This window comes from Trachurus japonicus, chromosome 11, assembly GCF_045865225.1.
Source record: "Trachurus japonicus isolate A0001 chromosome 11, Traja_1.0".
NCBI lineage: Eukaryota > Metazoa > Chordata > Actinopteri > Carangiformes > Carangidae > Trachurus > Trachurus japonicus.
The window spans coordinates 19,921,219-19,941,811 of NC_140917.1; the positions used below are offsets into that span (position 1 = coordinate 19,921,219).

General features: G+C 43.3%; 2 protein-coding genes across 7 annotated transcripts in view; one reads left to right on the top strand and one right to left on the bottom strand.

Annotated features, from left to right (window-relative positions):
• jarid2b (jumonji and AT-rich interaction domain containing 2b) overlaps positions 1 to 9,776 on the top strand; it is a 108,409-nt gene extending 98,633 nt beyond the window's left edge. For 2 of the 3 annotated variants that reach the window (XM_085791571.1, XM_085791572.1), the window contains 11 exons: positions 487 to 1,031; positions 3,342 to 3,434; positions 3,642 to 3,760; positions 3,883 to 3,953; positions 4,119 to 4,233; positions 4,345 to 4,450; positions 4,554 to 4,736; positions 5,909 to 6,039; positions 6,296 to 6,482; positions 6,750 to 6,854; positions 7,057 to 9,776. In XM_085791571.1, the coding sequence (XP_085647697.1) occupies positions 487 to 1,031; positions 3,342 to 3,434; positions 3,642 to 3,760; positions 3,883 to 3,953; positions 4,119 to 4,233; positions 4,345 to 4,450; positions 4,554 to 4,736; positions 5,909 to 6,039; positions 6,296 to 6,482; positions 6,750 to 6,854; positions 7,057 to 7,320 (1,919 nt within the window). In that variant the 3' untranslated portion in view covers positions 7,321 to 9,776. The remainder of the gene's footprint in view (positions 1 to 486; positions 1,032 to 3,341; positions 3,435 to 3,641; positions 3,761 to 3,882; positions 3,954 to 4,118; positions 4,234 to 4,344; positions 4,451 to 4,553; positions 4,737 to 5,908; positions 6,040 to 6,295; positions 6,483 to 6,749; positions 6,855 to 7,056) is intronic. The other variant, XM_085791573.1, reaches the window with a different exon arrangement.
• The window catches only part of dtnbp1b (dystrobrevin binding protein 1b), a 31,480-nt gene continuing 20,450 nt past the window's right edge, over positions 9,564 to 20,593 (bottom strand). For 2 of the 4 annotated variants that reach the window (XM_085791574.1, XM_085791575.1), the window contains exons 2-4: positions 18,293 to 18,460; positions 14,155 to 14,298; positions 9,564 to 12,622 (exon numbers count right to left, since the gene is read on the bottom strand). In XM_085791574.1, coding sequence (XP_085647700.1) covers positions 12,267 to 12,622; positions 14,155 to 14,298; positions 18,293 to 18,460 — 668 coding nt within the window. In that variant the 3' untranslated portion in view covers positions 9,564 to 12,266. The remainder of the gene's footprint in view (positions 12,623 to 14,154; positions 14,299 to 18,292; positions 18,461 to 20,593) is intronic. The other 2 variants (XM_085791578.1, XM_085791577.1) reach the window with 1 other exon arrangement.

A 20,593-nucleotide genomic window follows, 5' to 3' on the forward strand; every position in this document is an offset into this window, starting at 1 on the left:
GCAGCCCATGAGTGCAGAGACGGTGTCATTGAAGTTTACTAGTTTTACACTGGCTGGTGATGTCCATGTGTTTGTAGTGTTTGTATATCGCTGTGTGCAGATGAGCTCAGTGTGAGTACGGTTATGTGGCTGTTTGCCAGAGAGAGACCTGGCAGCCAGTGGCTTCAGCCGGCCGCCATGTCCTCGTTCCAGATGACTTCCTTTACTCTGCAAAGCAGATCAGTTCTGCATTAAGACTAATTTGTGTCTCTGTTTTAGTGCTGTGGTGTTTCACATCAGTTTGAAAGTTGATAGCTCAACTGGCTGTTCCAAATCAAATGAAATGGGCTAGAGGAAATAGCATATTCAGCCACAGGAGCAGATGCTCCGAAATGGCAGTCTTGATTTGATTAGATTTTTTCTTAGTTTAGACTCGAGTCCAGAGGCGACTCCTCTACGGACTCATTCTCTGAAGTAACCGTCTCTTTGTCCTCCTGCCCTGCACAGGTGGCTGCGAAGTGGACCTGTCACGTTTTTTCCAGCTCATCAACGACATGGGCGGCATGCAGCAGGTGATGGACCTGAAGAAGTGGACCAAGCTGGCCGACCTTCTGCGCATCCCTAAGTCAGCGCAGGACCGGCTGGCCAAGCTGCAGGAGGCGTACCTCCAGTACATCCTCTCTTATGACTCGCTCAGTGCCGAGGAGCGCCTCCGACTGCAGGACGAGGTGCTGCAGGAGAAGAAGAACCTGGAGTCGCGTCGGGGCCCTCTGGAGGGACTGTTGGACTCCTCGACGCCCAGCGCTCTGGTCCTGCCGCGCTACGAACCCAAGAACGGGCTAGTAGGCGGTATCGTGGGGGGCGGGACGGGGCACCAGCGCCCCAATGGAGTGTATCACCAACTGAAGGAGCTGGAGGCTCAGGTCAAAGCGGGCCGGCGCCGGCTCTTCGCTCAGGAAAAACAAGGCAAAGAGGACAGGCAGCATGGAGAAGAGCAGGAGGAGGAGGAGGACAGGGGCGTTCTCAGTGACCAGCACAAATGTATTTACAAGGTGAGGATGGAGAAGACGTTTGCTGTCGATTCAACATTGGAATTTAAGTCTATCTCTTTTTTTTCCTAATCTTCTCTTTCATAAATTATGTTTATGGCTCTGAGGTATAAGCACATCTGTACTGGTCTCTCTGCCTCCTACTGTCAATAGTTTGTTGATTGTGTTTTCTTCAGCGTTTTGCTTTCATCAGGTTTGTTTCCGTCCACAGCACGCCTTAAATAGAATCAGAAATATCCACATTTGTTTGTCCTGGCTAATGTCTGACCCAGTCTGGCTTGTTGACAGCACCTGAGCTGTTTTCAAATGCCTCATTACTGCTGGTGTCAGAGATCTCACTAGAATCTGACTCAAGACTAATGTCACCCATGAGGTGTGAACACTCGACGCCTTTAATTTTATTGCCACTAAAACTTGAGTATTTTGATATCTCTGTGCTCGCTCATTAGTGACAAAAATATGCACTGCTAGAAATTGTTGCACGCACTCTGACTCTTGGGGTCAATGTTACTGGTGTTAACAGCAAAGATTCAGATTCCTATTAAAATTGTTATTCAGTTTCCTTAGGGACATTATCCTGCTGTTATCTGACATCATTTCTGGTTTGTAAAAGCTAACACAAAAGGTTTGAACACCTGGTTCCATGCAGCAGAGTAGTGTTGTTGTGTGATGTTGGTGTGTATGAGTGAGGGACAGCAGTGTTTGTATCATGCACTTCTTCTTGTAGATTGATTGTAATATTTCTGTGAAGCTGTGTCTCTGTGTTAAGGTGGTCAGTAGCCTTGTGTGTGTGTGTGTGTGTGTAGATGCATCCCCACCTCCCCAGCCTGCTAGCAGCTGTGTTGTTTCTGGCTGGCTGAAATGTAGGTCAGAGAGAAGGCAGCCCCCAAATCAGCCCTTCCCCTCACCCCCACTGCCCCGCCCACTCTAAGCCCCGCCCCCTCCAGCTCTCTCCACCCTTTTAATCCAGCCCCTCTCCCCATGGTTCCTCTCCTTCAGCCCATGTCCTTGCTCTAAGCAATCCCCCCCCCCCCCCCAAGCCCTCTCTTTCTCTCCGTGCCCACCCTCCTCTTGCCGAGCCCTCGTTCTCCCGTCCGCAGACATGTACACAGAGGCTATCGGTTCTTTATGTACATTCAGATATCCACACGTGCAAACACACAGCAGCACAATATAAGAATTCCAGCGTTGTCGTACATGCTGTGTGCACAGACTCTGCGTCACGGTTTGTGAGCACGAATTCCCCCGCAGCATCTCGACAAAGTGATGTTACACAGTAATGTTTTTCAGTCATTAAAGATAACTCTGTTTCTGTGTTGGCTTTCCCTCACATTCTAAGACAATTCTCCACCCATTTTGAATCTGGATCCCATTTTCCCTTTTTTTTTTCTCTCCTCCCTCCATGTTCCTCTGGTAACTAAATCCCTGTGTGTGACCTCCCTCTGAGGAACCGAGATATTGTCAACAGACTTGACCCAGTACAGTCCATAGACGTCTGAGTTATAGAGGCACTATTCAACATAGTGACATGTGAATGGCTGTCACCGTGCTGACAGGACAGGCCTGTCTAAATATGACCCATCACTCTTCTGTACAAGTCTGATTTGTATGCATTTTTCATCAAGAGCGGCCCCCAAGAGGAGGTTAGATTTCACCTTTTCTATCAAGAGAACAAAGTGCACGTCAAGGATATAATTATCTCTAATTACAGCAGGAAAGGCTTGGCTAAGTGCTGCTACTGACTGGCCTGAAGAAGGGCTTGTCAGTGCTTACTAGGTCACTGCTATGCTGTATTATTTTACAACCCTGTAGCTTTTCTAATAATAAAAATACAATGTCAGTCACTTAAAAAAACACACACACATCTGCTCACCGAAGAGGAGGGGGGGAGAGAGAAAAGAAGACAAACTGTCGCTGTGACGATGAGGAATTTGCAAGGTCATTTTTCAGCGTGGTCCATACATCCCCCGGCAGATTTATGGCCACCTTCAAAGCTGCTCTGTAGCAGGAGTGTCCACAGGAGAGAGGGTCAAGTCCAGGGGAAATGTATCTTGGACTTATAGAGAAGCAGAAATACACATGTACAGTTACAGATACATTTTCTTTAAAGCATTTTCTCCCATACAAACATGGAAGTTGCAGTTCATGGTTGGCTATTTTCTTTGCTGATGTTTTTTTTTCTTTTTCTTTTTTCATTTGCATTTGTTTTTTCCATGACTGAGCTTTATAACTATGTGGAGCGGAGCCTTGTTTCCCTCAGCCTCCTCTTTAATTTTGATGTGACTCATGATGTTTACTGTCTCTTTGTTGCAGGGGAAATCGGTGTCTTTGACTAACTTCTTCAGGATAGCGCGGAACACCATGACCATGTGCTTTAACAAGGAACCAGGGGCTGCTGAGGTTGAGGTTAGCGTGCAAACATCTTTATTAAACCGCCGCAGCCAAAATGATCTACTAGTGGCTCGCTCTCAAATTTATGACAGCGGTTGTCAGATGAAAGATCACCTGAAACCTGTACCCTGTTTCATGCATTCTTCTGCTCAACAGCTTTCATCTTATGTTTTTTTTTTTGCTTCTTATTTTTATCCCCTTCCCACACTTCCCCCCTTGCAGCAAGAGTACTGGAGGATTGTGGAGCAGAGAGACAGGCACGTGGCAGTGCATTGTGGGAAGGTGGACACCAGTACACATGGCAGTGGTTTCCCCACAGGAAAGTCAGAGCCATTTTCAAAGTAAGTAGGCCACAGACCTCCCACAACACTCCCTCTTGTTTGGACTGAATGTCTCGCCTGTTGACGGTCACTGTTTTTTTTGGGGTTAGAAAAAATGACCGTCTCTCTTTTCTTAACTTCAGACATGGATGGAACCTCACTGTCCTCCCCAATAACTCTGGATCCATTCTGAGGCATCTGGGTGCTGTGCCTGGTACGGACACAAATTCAAAAAAAGACAAATTAACCTGCAATATAATCGTACATATATGTGTAAAAATAAGTTTTTTTTAGCTTTGTATACTCATTCTGTGTTTTCTACAGTTGGTAATAACTGGTGCTGTTGTTTCTCTCTCTGTCAACCCTTCTGCATTTCCAGGGGTGACCATTCCCTGGCTAAACATTGGCATGGTCTTTTCTACCTCATGCTGGTCTCGAGACCAAAATCGCCTTCCATATATTGATTACTTACACACTGGTGCTGATTGCATTTGGTGAGTATGTGCTGGCCTGTCCTGCACTCTCGTATGAAATTGTAAACGTGTAAAAATAAGCTAGAAGATCCGTCTGGAAGAATCACGCCTTGTCATGTTTTTCCTCCACAGGTATTCTGTCCCTGCTGAGGAGAAGGCTAAGCTGGACAAGGTGGTCCATACACTGCTTCAGGCCAATGGCACCCCAGGACTAGAAATGTTGGAGAAGAACATCATGGTCAGTATATCTTGTGTTTGTCATGTTTTTCATTCCATGTTAAATTTTACATGACAGTCACAGAAATGTAAAACCCTATTTCTCTTCCTTCTCGCCCTTCCAGATCTCTCCAGAGGTGCTGTGCCGTGAAGGTATCAAGGTTTACCGTACAGTCCAGCGGAGCGGCCAGTTTGTGGTCTGCTTCCCTGGTGCCTTTGTCTCTAAAGTGTGCTGTGGCTACAGCGTATCAGAGACGGTGCACTTTGCCACGCCGCACTGGATGAACCTGGGTTACCAGGCTGCAAAGGTCAGTACATGAACAAATGCAATAAGATACATAAAATACTTCCTGTAAACACGAAACCTGGGTGTCTTTGGAGTGAACATTAGAGGTTTTACATGTGGCCTGTTTATTTTATTCCACTCCTGCTTTCTAATTCCTCTCAACACTGGCCCCCTGTGGAAACAGGCAGTTAAAGCTCTGATTTATGTGGAGTTGATTGAAACTGAAATGGATAAATGAACTTAGAACCTGGAGCTTGATTCTCTAATCAGCCAGTGTGTTGAACTGTGAGGAGTAATTGCAGCTCTAAGTCTCCCCGGGAGGTATATTTAGATTTTTTTTTTTTCCTTTTTGTGATCATGAGCGAGCCATTGGACCATTGGACCTCATTATATGTGTAATAGAAGAGGAGAAAATGTTCCTTACTGTCATCATGGGCATTATGGTGATGGAAGAACATATACCTCCAGCACTACCATCATATTCAAAGCCACAGAAAAGATTACTCTCAAGGGTAATATGACATTCATACAGCGGACCTCGGTGTGGAGCCGTGCCTTAACCTCTTTTAACACTCTCCTCCGATTGTTCCACTCATGTGAACGAAATAGCAGAGTGAATTTCTTTAAATTTGGCACAGATGAGGATGAAAACATGAGGTTTTAGAGCTCCCAGGTCAAAGGTCAAGTGTGACCCCCACAACCCTCAGCACAAAGGAGCGACGTTGTAAATGTATTTCACATTTTGTCCAACACTTTGCTGGTGACACTGACCCATCTTTTCTCTTACTACCGAGGTGAAGTTGTCATGTTTTTGTTGCTTCTTCTTCAGCAACATTTAAAATTGAACTTTGATCCGTCAGATTTATTCAAAAAGCAGCTCCGCCTCTGGTTTTTGTTTTTCTTGCTGAAGTCACACAACAAGACGGACCAAGCTAAGCAAAGTCCAGTTCATCCAAAGTATCACAAATCAAACATACACGTAACACCTTTTCTTCCTGACATTTATTCCCCAGACAGAAATAAATGTAAACTGCAGCTTAACCGATGAGGTTGAGAAATATTGATCTGATTCTGTGGTTCCTGTGCAAACACACTGAAGGACACCAGACACTTGATGCAGCTAAATCTCTGTTTTTGAGTTTGGGACACTACATTGTAATGCATGAAAAATAAAAATCTGTCTTTTGTGTGCAGGACCTGAAATGTCGTCATATAGCCAAACCCTTCTCCATGGAGAAGCTACTGTACCAGATTGCTACAGCTGAGTCAAAGAGGGACAACGGCCTTCTCCTCACCACCATCTCCACCCTACTCAAAGACCTCATGTAGGATGCAGCACTGCACACATACACACTTCTTATATAATATACAGTAATATTCCTACTCTGTTATTTCTAATCTATATTCACATTTTCCATTCCTTGTAATATTTGGGTTAAACCACAGTTCTTTTTCCCCAGAGCAGCAAAAACCATCCATACTAATGTATCATGATACAGTTTGAGCACAGATTTTACACAATGGCAGCGAAGGTTTTCTGGGTCTAATGAGCGTCTTTTTATTTTTTTTCATGCCCAATAGGAACATAGAGATGCACCAACGGCAGGAACTTTACAAGGCAGGTTTGCTCTCCTCTGCTCGCTACGGCACGCATGACGGCAGCCTAGGGCCCGGCGAGGGACGCAAGAAGCCCCGCGGGAAATGGCTAGCACTGGAGTCCTCGGAGAGACGCTGCCAGATCTGTCAGCATCTCTGCTACCTGTCCATGGTGAGAGCCAACACTAACACTGAGTGTCTGGAACATGAGGACTTGTTCTATTAGATTACTCTCATGACAGTTTGGATACATTTTTTTGGTATTTGACCTGTATCCTCCACAATAAGAAGCACAGTGTGACATTTTCTTGTGCTTTTCTTGGCTCAGTGTTTCAAAAGTACATCAACTAAAACAATGACATTTTACAATTATGGTATCGAAGATAAATGTCAAAGATAAATGTCCCCATCTGGGTTTTGTTTTTTTGTGCCTGTGCAGGTGGTTCAGGAGACTGAAAATGTGGTTTTCTGTCTGGAGTGTGCCCTGCGCTACGTGGAACACAAATCCTGCAGAGGCCTGAAGATGATGTACCGATATGATGAGGTGAGCTGCTGCTGCTTCCTCCTTCAGTTCTGGTTCTGTCCAGGCGGGGGAGACATCAGCCAGGTTTACACCACTCCAGGAACTAGACAATTCACCATCATGTGACAGTGGTCACGTTCTGTGCTTCATAAGATGCATCAAAGAACAAAGTTGAACTGGGTCCTTTTTAAAATCTGTTTCTGTCTGTTCTTTCCTCGCTCAGGAGCAAATCAACAGTTTGGTGAACCAGGTGTGCGGCCGGGCCATGTTGAAGAACAGCAGCAGCGGCGGTGTCGGTGTCGGTGTTGTTGGTGGTGGGGCAGTCGTCGTCAGTGGAGGGGGAGGAGGAGGGGGGGAGCCCTGCCTCGGCCTAACCCCCGCCAAAGCGTCGCCGGCCAAGCGGGGCCCCCGGAAGCGTGAGACTGTGGAGGTGTCCCTGCCCCGCCTGCCCTCCAGCCACATGCCTAAGGCAGCGGCCGTGTCCTGAGAGAGGGCGTGAGGAGGACGTCCTGATATCGCCACCCTGTTTGCTGTGCCCACGTCCCAACCCACCCCCCACCCGCGCCAGCCCCCCTCCCTACGCCCTCCTCAGCTCCCGTATCTTTCTTTTTTCTTTTTTTTTTTTTGGAAACATTAAGCAGGATCAATCCCTCCTACACCACCCAATATTTAAGTTCGGCTGTTTCTGAGCTTTTAAAAATCCCCCCTCACCTGACCTCTGCCCCTCTCACCCCCCTTCCAAAAAAGAAATTCACCTCCCCCCTTAGTATGACAGGCTTGTTTTATTAAAAAAGGAAGAAAAAAAAGAAGAAAAAAGAAAAGCAAGTTGTCTTTTTTGCACTAGTGTGAAAGAAGAATTTGTTTTCATTCTGGATGATTTTAGAGCGCCCCCCCGTCCCCCACTCTGCTGCCCCTCCCCCCTACTGAAGTCATCCTCAACAACATTTTACAAGCATTAAAGTGTAACGTTCATAAGAAGACTCGATGGACCCTGTTGTTACCTTTTACCTCCGCCCCCCACCTTCCCTCTACTGAAAATGGGTTACATTTGTTACCTTTTGCTTGCATCACTCTTTCCTGCCCTCCTCTTTCCACCCCCCCACCCCAATCCCTTCTCATCACACGTCACTCAACTGTGAACATGGAACGAATGAAAAGGCGGCCTTTTTGAATTTTTTCTTCCCTGGTTTTCTGAAATGAAAATGATATCAAGTAGTTACCCAAAGTTTCTCTCTGTCCTTGGATTGAGGAAGAAGAGTCCCTTTTTATTGATTTTAGATGTTCTTGATGCAGCTCCTGCATTGTGTTTTTATTTTTCAAAGGGGGGTTGGCGATGCGAGGTAAAAACTTGAAAGACAGATGATGTTGGTTTATTGTTGGTCGGCTATGTTTTTTCAAGTTCTAATTTGAATTTTAGCTTCTTTTTTTTTGCAAGAAGTCTTCTGTGTACTTTATTTTGATTTTTTTTGTTGTCATTGTGGATGTTTCTGTTCGTTGGTGGTGGATGTGAGAGGGGGCAGAGCTACAGCTGCTTTGACCCGTGACAGGGTCACCGCTCACCTCACTTCCTGGTGGCATGGAGGGATCCCTCCTTCGCTAGCAAGTGAAAACCGTGCCTGATTCTTAGCGAGGAGATCCGTTTTATTGGTGCTGTTGGTTATAATTACTGTATAACAACACAAAATTTAAAAATCGGGGAGGCAGGGGGGGGGATTAGCGCCTGTTGTCGGCTAACAGCTAGCTCAAGTACCTCCCCCCATCCCACAGGGCAGAAAAGCTTTCAGGCTTTTCTGGTTCTAGATGTGCAATCGTGTTAACATTCCATTCTTCCAGTCCTCTTGTTTCATCTGTACCAGTAAACATTAATTATTATATTATATTATTATTATTTTGTGTTTTTTTTTTATTTTTTACTTTTGTTGATCTGATGTGTTATCTCAAGTAGAGCCACTAGTCAAAGAGTGTAAAATGTGAAATATGGAATCCAAGTTTTTTTTTTTTCCTTTTCTTTCACTGTGCTTTTTGTTTTTGTTTTTGTTTTTTGGCTTATTTGCTTTTGTTCCCTTTTCCAGATATATTATGAGTGATTTTTAGAGAGGAAAAAAAAAGTCCAACACAAACAAAACATCAACTTTTTTTGTACATAATCCTGTAAATTTCTTTAAATACTTGAGCCTTTTTCTGGGGTTTAGGAAGAAAGAAAGAAAAGGAAGGAAGGAATAAAGAGAAGAGAGAAAAAGTTCCGAGGAGAGTGCTTGATGAAGAAAAAGCCTTACATTTCCCTTTCTTCATCCGTGTGAGTTTGACGCTTACAGGGTTGCTCTGGTAAACGTGTATAAAAATTTTAAGTGCTGCTTATATCACTAAGAAAGAAGATATTGAGTAGCCAATGACTGCCCCCAACCTAGTTTTGTTTGTTTAGCTTTACTTTTTTAAAGAAAAGGGAAAAAGATATGTTCACTAAAAAAAATTAAAAAAAAATGGGTTTTTACATTTTCATTACTGAAAATTCAACAAAAATGTAGTAGCTACTCATGTTGCACTGAGCTTGCCAGTGGTGACTGTCAAGGAAAAATCCTATAATCCAGTTTGTTGGTTGTCGTCCCTCGCAGAAGACTGAACTGTTTTAGGACTATTTAATGAAATACCAAGTCGGGTGTTCTCAACATTAAAAAAAAAAAGTGGTTGTCAAGTTTTTATGGCCTTACAATATATTTTATTCTGATGGGATTTTTTGTTTGCTTTTCAGTTCTTTTATTGTTTGTTTCTTCCATTTTCTACAGTATAAAATACTTGCTCACAGTGGGGTCTCTGGTGACTTAATTTATTAGTGCCGCATCTCGGCCTTTCCCTCCACTCGGAAAGAGAGTTTCATGTTGGTTATATTGACAGTTTTTTACTTTTGCAGTTTGTACTTAAGGTTTAATAAAAACTTACCGACAATTCACTGTCATTTCTTTCCAACCTGCTGGCGTGTCTCTTTGTGTGCCGACTCCTAACGTCACTTCAACAAGGGTGTGAACACTTTTATTATTTGAGTTCATGGTCTCATACAGGAAAGCCACATTGCATTAATTCTTAAATAATTTCCTCACTTACTTCATGTGATATCCAATAATTGTAATTGTAATATTTTAAAGCAAAGTACCAGATATTAAAATACCAAAAAGTCAATTCCAGCTTCTTTTTTCTCAGACTTTTTAAACTTAAAAAGAAGAAAAAACATAACAAAAGGAATAAATTTAAAGTAACTGGGCAACTGGACTACAGTAATTGCTGATTTGAAGAAGATAATTGGCTCACTAATCATTAATGAATATAATTTGAGCCATGCAGCTCATGGAGCATGATTATAAGTTGTTTAACAGTTGACAGTGAGGCCTGTGGCTCGTCCAGAGAAACCAGTATGCTGTTTCTTGTCAAATTTATCACTGTTGAATATGAGTTATTCATTTCCTGTGGTGATGTTTTAACTGTACAAATAACACAAATACAAATGAACGCTTCGCTGTAATCTGGGTGAACTAAGGACAAATTTCAAAATGCTGCAGTGAAATTATTATCTACAGGTAAAAGATTTAACCAGGCTGCACCATGACATCGTCCAGCTCCATAGGAGGCAGCAGCAGCAGCAGCAGCAGCAGCAGCAGTGGAGGGTGCAGGATATTAGAAGTGCTTTTCTGTTCATTTAACACAGGGCTTATCACTCCATTCACTCTCCACACATTGTACATGCAAACTATTGGAGTGCCCTGTATTTCCTCATAACCTTAATTAAAGTGCACTCGATTGAGTGTCACGCATCGACACCAGCCATTTACTATTCACAGAGAACACATGGACACATCCACTCTCAGCCTTCAAATGTCATTTACTCTCAGAAGAACACTGGTATTGCTTTTCCTTATTTTTCAGTTGGAAAAAAAACATTTAACTATAATAATAATTATATACATTGTAAAATATTCTCTTAGGTCCTGCAGACCCTCTCTCCACTGTTGAATCCATCCATCCATCCATCCATCCATCCGCTCCTTCGCTGCGTTGGCTTTCCATTTGTAAAGAGCTCAGTCAGGACTGTAAATCAAGAGTGAGCACAGAGGGACTGTTAACATGCTCAAAGCCCTAAATCCTGCTCATATTTCACTCTTTAACTCGTTCCTGAAATGCTTAGATGAAAATTAAACAATGCTGAGGGAGAAACATTTATTACCAACAAGTCAGAAACTGTAGGCAGGGGAAAAGAAAGGAATGAGTAATGCTGTCACATTGCACAAACGTCAACATTTCTGTACAAAAAGAAAAGAAATGAAAGGATCTGGATATAGTTAAACCTTCTGAGGGTCGTCCAGTGCATAGCACACAGTCCAAACGTTGATTTGGTCCTAAGGAGAAGTTCACCCACCCAAATATTACTGGTAAAAGGAACCCCACCACTGCCAGGTGACTGAATGCTGTGTTTTTCGAAGCCAAGGGAAGTATGACCTGATAGTACACATTTAAAATACTGGCAGAATCTTGCACAGTCAAATAAATGCAAGAAACTTTGGGGATTCAGCTTAAAGTCATGTTAAATTCATCCATGTGGCCCCAGCAGGTCATTTTATCAAGTGCCTCATGCTAACTGCTCAGAGTTTACTGCATTAAAGGATCTTTTCACCCAAATTCTGGATAATCAAGGTGGATTTTAGCAGCCCAGGTTTTGAAATTTCAAAATAAAAGCTCTGTTTTATTTGGTTTAAGGACGGATTGGTTTCCGGGGAAAAATGGACACAATAGAAATCACACATGGATGTGTCAAAACCTAGGGAACTATCTGCACAACTAGAGCTAAGTGAGGTGTTTGATAAAAAAAGGGGTGGGGGGGGGGTAACAGATCATTTAACAAAAAAAAAAAAAAAAAAAAGTCAGACCAAATTAGACATACATCTATCTGATGTTAATAAACTCATTTCAAACCTGGCAGAGCTGCTGATAGCCTCCTCATTTTGGCAAAGATTTGGTGGCTCAAAGATCCAGTCATATATTTCTCTTCTGCAGAGTGAATGCTAACGTGTTAGCACGGAGCATGACAGGCAGGGGATATATGGATAATTAAGTGTATTCTTGTTTATGTCCCTGTCACTCGACGTGCACAAACACAGAAACAGAATATTAGAGCATCCTCTGAATAATGCCAAACTATTAATGTGCATGTGAGGTCGTTCAATGGTATTATGCTAAAGGGAACTCAAACCTATTTTACAGGATTCAATTAGAATTGAAAGCTCAGTGGTGTTTTAAGGCAAGGTCATGTGGCAGTTAGTGCAACCTCTTACACACACTCGTTTTTCAGTATGAAAGGAATTTGAGAAGGGAGCCAATGTTGAAATGTATCTGAGTTGGATTTGGCAGCTCTATATGTTTGTGTGTTTGAACCCAGTCCGACTCTCCTCAGACCTTCTGCCTGCTCTCCTCACAGTCTTTGCTGGTCTGCTCCTCTTGCTCCACCCTGTCCACCAACGCCATGTCTGGGTGCACCTCCTCTTCATCAAGGGTCACCACCACTGGCGGTCGTCTCCGCCTCCCTCCTCCCCCTGGTCCTCCAACACCTCCTCCTCCTCCTCCTCCTCCTCCTCCCCCTTGCTCAGTCTCCTCCTCATCATCATCCTCCTCATCCTCCCCAGCCTCCGTGTCCTGGCTGGCTGAGTCAGTGCAGGTGGATGAGAGGGAGGAAAGCTTGTGGCGAAGCTCAGCCTGGGTGGGAACCTGGAGACTGATCTCTGTGGTGAAGGACTCAACATCGGGACCTGAGGGAAGGATAGCTCCATGTCAAATCTTACAAATCTTCTAAAATGAGATTTTTTTCTACCCAATAATCCCATTTTCCAGACAAGTCTTTTCTATAGAACATATTACATGGAAATCAGCACAGACCAAAACTGCAAATAGGACACGTCAAACACAAGAGCTCAAATACACAGTGAGAACCATACAGGACTAACAATAACCATAATCAACACAGTAAGGAAAGCAAATGGCTACCTACACAAAACACGTGTATGTGAATGAAATCCATGCCAACTAGCGAGAAAAACACCCAAACTTATGAAAACCATGTTTTTTATCTTAATAAATACACTTTGATTCAAGGTTACAACTTCATATTTTGTCCATATTCCAACTAGAACCATTTTCTCTCAGTGGTATGATTGTTTTAAAGGTAGGTTTTGCCATATGTATATACAGGCAACATGTACAATTGTGATTTTTCTTTTATATATATCTTTTTTTTTAATTTTTCAATACCTCATAAATCAGAAATGTTGCTTTTTTTCAGACACACAGCGAGTTGGAAAAAAGTCCTTAATCATGAGTATAATATATGAACATTTTAATGATCTTGAAGACACAGTGGACTCCAAAGCTCATCATCATTTTTGATAGAATTTTTAGAAAGCTGTAATTTAGCAAATATGCAGCTGAAGGCCAAACATTTTAGAGGTTAAGAGATTAATAACATCTTCTAATAGTGAATAATTCAAGCATGTCCATGAATAGTTAAAAAATAAATGACTTTGCGGTTTGCTTTTTTTTTTTTCTTTTACAACATCCAGCCATTGGAGCCACTAAAGATAGATAGATACAAGCAAAAAATGCTGCACGCTAGTTTTTGGGTAGAATATTATTTACATGAAGTAAACAAATCAAAGTTAGTCAGACGAACGTCCTCTGTTGATTTGACACTGAATGACCCTTTGTTTTAAAAAAGGTATAGTCTAGAGAGAGATAGGATGGTAGGTAGGTGGATAAATAATTCTGCTGTTGTTCTGCCAGATCCACGCTGCACTAGTGTTAATGGTTTACACAAGTCCACGGGGAATAGTATCCTGTTCTCTTAAAAACCCCAAACAAATTCTATTATTTATCATTATTCATTATTTATTTGCTATCTCAGCCAGACGACTGCAAAGGGAAGCAGAGGTCTTTGGGTCCGTCCATGTTCTTGCAATTTTTTCACAGCTTTTGTTTCAAATTTGCGCGAATGTTGTCCAAGCTCAGGAAATATAGAGATGTTCATGAAAGGTGCGTTCTGTTACTTATAGGCAAAGATGAGCTGTCAGTGAGATGCTGCTGGTCTTTCACTGCAACGAGACGTTTCCCCAAACAGATGTGGACAGATGGGGCTGCTGCATCACGTCTGAACTTTATGCTTGTCAGTCGTCTGAGTCGTACAGTATATTCCTGCTTCAGCTCATTCTTTGATGCGACTGGAAGTAGTTATTAGCTCTGTAATGCTGTGTGTGTGTTTGGTGTGTCTGGTAGTGTGTGTGTCTGCTACCTGTGACAGGAGAAGCAGCACTGTTGTCCTCTCCCCCAGAGTGCAGAAACACATCCAGGGCCTCGTGGTCGGACATGTCCATCAGATCCATCTGCTCCAGCATGTCCACGTTCACCTCCATGGACGACATGCTTCCTATTGGCTCTGGATACAACATGAGGCCGAGAGTTATTACCCTCACATGAGACTGAAGCATTCAGAGGGCGGCAGCAAGGGGCTGAGTCCAGGTAGAGACACGCTGCTTTTTGTTTTGTTTTTTCACTCCAAAAATTGCCAAGCAGAAGCAAATGGGCGCATTGAAGCTGGATGGCATTTGAAATGGATATAAGCTCATGTAAATGGAACATTTTGTTTGCCTTATGGTCCCAAGCATTACCACAAAGAATGGATTGGCAGGTGTCACTGTGTGTAGGAAGCTGCGTATGAAGGCGATAAGCAACACCTACAATATCATTAAAGGATAGGTTCTCATTTATTTAGGCTTATGGTAATATCTCCATGCCCACATGTACACAGAAAGAGGAATTAGTCACTGTGCCGTCAAAAAGAAGTTGATACTATAATGTGATTAATATGACTTTGTCCCTTTCACTTACATTGATGTTGCATCTACAGTAAACACTATCTCTTTAGATGTACACAGAGGCAGGGTGAGCAGTGCTTTAAGACGGACATGAAAAAAACATGAACCCATCCTTTAAGTGGCTGAGATGCAAAGAGCCGACTAGAAGAGAAGTCAAGTTGAAAAATAATGGAAAACCCCTTCAGAGGTGAATGATGTTAAATAATGACCCACCTGTCAAATTTCAGGCCTTGGTTTCTGTAAAACACCTTAAAATCCTTTTAATCTACAATAGAACGAAAGGATGAGCTAGGAACCCAACACTGGTCCACTGAAGGTACGTTAGGTGAGACTGGAACATTTAGAATCAATGACAATACAATACACACAACAGGCGACGACCAGACAGACTGAACTTAAACAAATGTTATATTCAGCATGACAGCGATTGTATTGTGTTTGATTCTAAATTATCTCCATAACTTTTCTGATGTGTAATGGAATAAAGTTAAAAAAAAAAACAAAAAAAACAAACTCAACACAACTAATGTGTAACGTAGCTGAACTAACATTGATACTGGAAAATAAAGTACAAAATCATTGAAAGCTGGAAACTAACAGGTCAACTACCACAGTCCTGGATTCACCACCTTGCAGGAGTGTAACTCACACCCACTCCCACTCCCACCCTGTTCACTATCATTAGATGTGCTGCATGCGTCACAAACAGCCAGTCAGTGCACTGTGGGGATGGAGGGAGGGGGAGAGCAGAGGGGATGGGTGGGTGGGTGTTTGGTTGGAGTGGGGGGGGTGGAGGGGGTTAGATTTGCGAGCACAGGAGGAGGAAGAAGGGAAATGATTGGCCGGAGCGAGTCAGTGAGAAAAGATGCCATTGGCTACCATACCTCAAGGAAATGAGGAGAGCAGAGGAGGGCGGCACAGGGAGGGAGAGCAGAAGAAAGAGAGAGTGAAGAGAGAGAGAAAGAAGAGAGAGAAAGAAGGGGAATATTATTTCCCATGGAGACCACCCCCAAAAATCTCCCTGTCCTTACACTGACAACACACATCATCACAGAGATCAGATCATCGCACATACACACACTCTGTAGACACACAAATGAGTGTTATAGCTTAAGATGAATCAACTTTGGCAAATTCATCTCGACATCCAACAAATGTATTGTACACACATATAAACACATTCTAAATACATTAACACAACAAAACCTGAACGTATGAAATGCAAATACACCAACACCACCGGCGGGGATGTTGTGTATTTAACTTACACGCATACAAAATCACTCCTGCACACACACTCTCTCCTCCTTCTCTCTCTTCCTCTGTGGAGACAGCAGTGGTGTTTTCTGTGACACTTTTTTTTTTTTTTTTTGGAGGGGGAGAAACCAGGGTCTAATGCTCACTAATGACTCCTCAGTATGCAGCCTCTGCTCCTGTGCATTTCCATATCTCGCCTGTCAGCTATGCAATTACCACCAACACAGCAGCTATTCAGCCTCATAAAACATAGGATGGAGGATGTTGACTCAAGTTTTCAGCCCCAAATGGAGCAGTGTTTCCAGCACGTGAACAAAAATAAACAAATTTGCACTCATTCACACACACACACATATATGTATTCACACACAAACACTGCGGTTGTGTTGTGAAAGTCTTGGTCCAGAAAGCCCTGCATTGAGCACATTATTTCCATGTGACTGGCTGCAACATGTTCTTCTTTTAGCCCCACTCTGACCTTGCCTAAAAGGTTCCCCTGCTGGGAAGGACTGTTTTTGCCTGCAGTGAGATTGCGGTGTGTGCGTGTTTGTGTGTGTGTTTGTGTGTGTGTGTACCCTTGAGACTGGCTTTTGAAGACTCAGTGGCTTATGACATCCACAGCCCTTTCTCTCTCTTTTCCTTGTCTCCTCGGTTTACTCTCTGTCTTTTCTCACTGTCCCCTGCTCTACTCTGTTCTCCTCACTGGCGCCGCCCTATTGTAGAGATTTGCGGCTGCATGACTCAAGCTGTACTGTGTTACTCAGGTCTCTCACAGTAGCTCTTACCTTCATACAATAATGCAAACCTTTGATGTAAATGAATGTGCACCCTCTTAGAGCAATTTTGACTAATCTGTCTGCTGTGGATTTTTTGTCCCGCAGCCCACGCAGTCTCTGCTCTGTGAATCACATCGTTTGATATGTGCAGCCTAAATGTAAACATCTCCGCCGTCTTTTCTTTCCCGCCATGAATGAATGAATGCTGGACACGCATGATTCTGACAAGTGTCTGGATAATGAACTGTGGAAATTTTCTCCCGCCGCACCTCACTCAGTGCTCCGGTGATTGTTTCTGTCGTGGAAGTTCATTATACAAAAACACTGATTGATGAAAAGCCATTTTCTACGGTGGCCCTGAGAGCTCAACACACCCCCTGCTTAAGAAAACAGGGGTAAATCGCAAAATGTGCTGCAAATTTAGAAAAACATCTTCATCAGTTTGACAACACAGGGGACACAGGGTTTCCTAGGGGACGCTGAGGAGTGATGAAGCTGACTGGGGGCTTGTTCTTTGATGCCCAGTTGTGACTTTTGAAGATAAAAGTCTTGAATAACAAGTAAATCCCTGCATGTCCATCACTTTTTTTTCCCTTTAAAGTAATTTTTCACTTAATTCTGATAGAAGGAGAGAGAGAGAAGCAGGAAAGAGAGGATGTTATTGAGCAAAAGTCCATAGGTTAGGATTACGCCGTCATGGTTATCCCACACCCCCATGCTTGCGTGTACTGGAAACGCTTCCATTGTGTCGTTGGACTGAATTCCCAGGACCTTTTGTTCATCTGCGTGTGAACTTACTGCATTGAGCTCTCAGGGCCACCGTAATTTTCGGTGGCAGTGAGTGAAGTCTCCTGCATTCTCTCCCCCTCCTGTCTTTTAAATCTCTTTCCTTTCGATCCGTCTCCTCTTCCTCAGTGCGCTACAATCCTCTCTAATAAGCCATTTCCAGAGGATTAAGTGAGCAGGATAGATGAGTGTAAGGAGAAGAAAAATCACATTAGAGTCCAATACATCTTGCAATGCAGAGTATATCTCTTATGCAGTCCCTCACTCCAGCTCATCCTTTGGGTATTTCAGCACAGACTTTTGGCAGCAATACATGAGGTAAACTGGAGCAGGAATCTATTACAGTCCCAGTGGAAAACTACATATGTATGGCGTGGTGGCATTTTTCAAAGTAATGGTTCTGCTTGTGTGTATTTAGTGACAGACTCTCGGAGTGTGGAGCCTCGCCACAGAAAGCTATTACTGCTCAATCTTGTGATATGCAGCTGAAGTGTGAAGGTTTTGGATGATGGTATCAGGAGTCTGGAATTAATTCATTTGAATGCCGGATGGCTTTGCATTCACCCTTGAATAGGTTACAGATGCCATTGCCTAAACCTCAACCCCTCTACATTTTTTTTCTTTTTCCTCTGCAGGCGTCAGATCACAGGAACTGCTAAATTTCAAGCTGTTTGAATCTGATCACAGAGCGCAGCAGCGTCTGCTGTGAGGAACATCTCCCGCTCCTCCCTCTCACCTCTCCTCTCGGCGATCTGCAGGTAGCCAGTAGACAGGTACTGCTCCATGTCTTGCTGGAAGGCCTCCTCAAAGAACTTCTGCCTGTCTTTCAGCTTGACCTGGGGGGGCGGGACCCCTCCCTGCTCCGCCCCCGGGACTCTCTGTGGGTGCTCCCCATCCAGCTCCACTGTAAAGCACAAAGAAATATAAAATAAAAGCATGATTATGCAACCATCTGCTGTGGCTACAAGGGATATTCATGAGATCAGAATCAAAATACTTTATTGATCCATAGCGTGAAATTGTTACAGTGCTCCATTCTGTTATATACATAGTTTATATATATACACACACTACTATTTACATGGCCTAACAGTCAGTTTGAACAAATTGAATAATGTACAGAATTGTTGGTTATTGCACATTGCGGATGAAAAGAGATACAGAGAAATAAAGATAGATAAAGATAAAAGGTGAAACACAGTACAAGAGCAGCACAAGTAGAACAGTTGCAAAGTCAGTCTGCTGACATAGTTACGTCTGTTTTACAGCATTGTTTATCTAGTTGTGGATGTGTGTGGTCATATCAGACCAAGAAAGGCTGTGACAGCAAAAGCGTTTTATGTCTTATGAATTCAACTCATCTTTTCTAAAAAGTAGAGTGTGTTGTTTCTTCTGTCAAAAGTTACCAATTGTTTCTTTATATTGACACTTGGTCGCTGCAGAGCTCAGACCTCCAAAAAAACTGAACAACAAGTGCACTTTAATAAAGAACTTTTTATTTAATGAAGCCCAGGCTTAATCTACATTTACCGAAAGGAGCCAAATGCTGATTCCACCGACTGCAGCATCATGATCTTGACATTAACGACGGGTAGACGGAGGCCAAACTCCTACTCCACAGAACAGGGCCGATCTTTTCTGGAGCGAAACCATGTTGAGCTCAGCGCTCACACAGTCACATATTCTGCGATTCAGTTGGCATTCAACAGCTCAGTGCTGTCTGTCTCTTGTGGGTTGCACAGGAGGAACCACGCTCGGTGAAGTCGTACAACCCCCTCTGCTGCTAACACTTCAGTAAACCATGCCTCATCTCCTGCTGTCAGGATCCTCAAGTCGTGCTGTGGCTTAAAGAGGCGGTGACGACGGATAGAAAAAACACTTGACTGCTGTGTTTGTTTTATTCTTTTTAGAAGGTCAGTCAGTAATTATCTGGTCACTGACTTGTTTAAAAACGGGCTATTAGACACTGACTGTTTGGCTTTGCATTGTTAAATGGTGATTCTTAGATGGGCCTGGCCTTGACAAAGCAGATACTGGATTTTAATTGGTTGAGACAGGACTCTGAGGTTGACTGACTGATTGGTCTCATCACTGCACTTACCCCTGACCTGGCAGTTTGAAGTCTGTAATGACAGGTCAGGAGAGGGGCGGAGCATATTCAAAAGACAGGGTGATAGAAAGCACGACCCTATAGTTAGTGTGTGTGTGTGTGTGTGTGTGTCTGCACAGCTGCAGCCTGAAGTCTTGGACAAGCTGTCTCTTCAGTTATCTCATCTCCCTCTGATAGACGACAGCATTATATAAAAACCACGGGCTGACACTGAGAGCCGGACCACCACAAACAAAACGTCTGACGTGACCCGCATCTTTGATCCTGGTTTAATAGGGACCAAAAAATATATATATATATTTATATAAAACATCCAATTTAGGGAATGATGGTTTAAAAAGATGCCTTGTCAATGTGAATTCACTTTATTTTCTCTCAACAAAATGAGTCACGAATGTCACGTCCTCTCTTCTTCAGTTTAAAGTTTATTGAAAGGCTGTAAAGAATTGCTCTGGAGGACTGTGGGTTTCTGCAACACTGACGTCAATTTGCAGTATTTCATGAAACTGTATTTCCGTGCGAGCTGCACACTGTTCAGGTTTGACGTATATTTACTACTGCTCAAAAAATAAATGCATTTTCTGGTCTCGATAATCAAAACAATGATTAAAGAACGTCAGTTTACACACCGCAGGGCAGAGCCACACACACACACATACATATACAGTACACACACATGGGTTGCATTTACATCATAGGGTATATTGTGCTTGCTTGTCTTACACAGCTCTGCACCATTGTCTGCTTCTCCTCTATGTACACCAGCCCCCCCCCAAAAAAAATCAATACGCTGCTGGAGGAGTGTTAACTCCACTGGAGGATCAGAGAGAGTGGGCTCCCTCACACAGACCACAGGCCTGATAAAACAGACTGGGCCCTGAAGGGGCTTGCAGCAGATGGGCACGCACACACACTCACCAACAACGG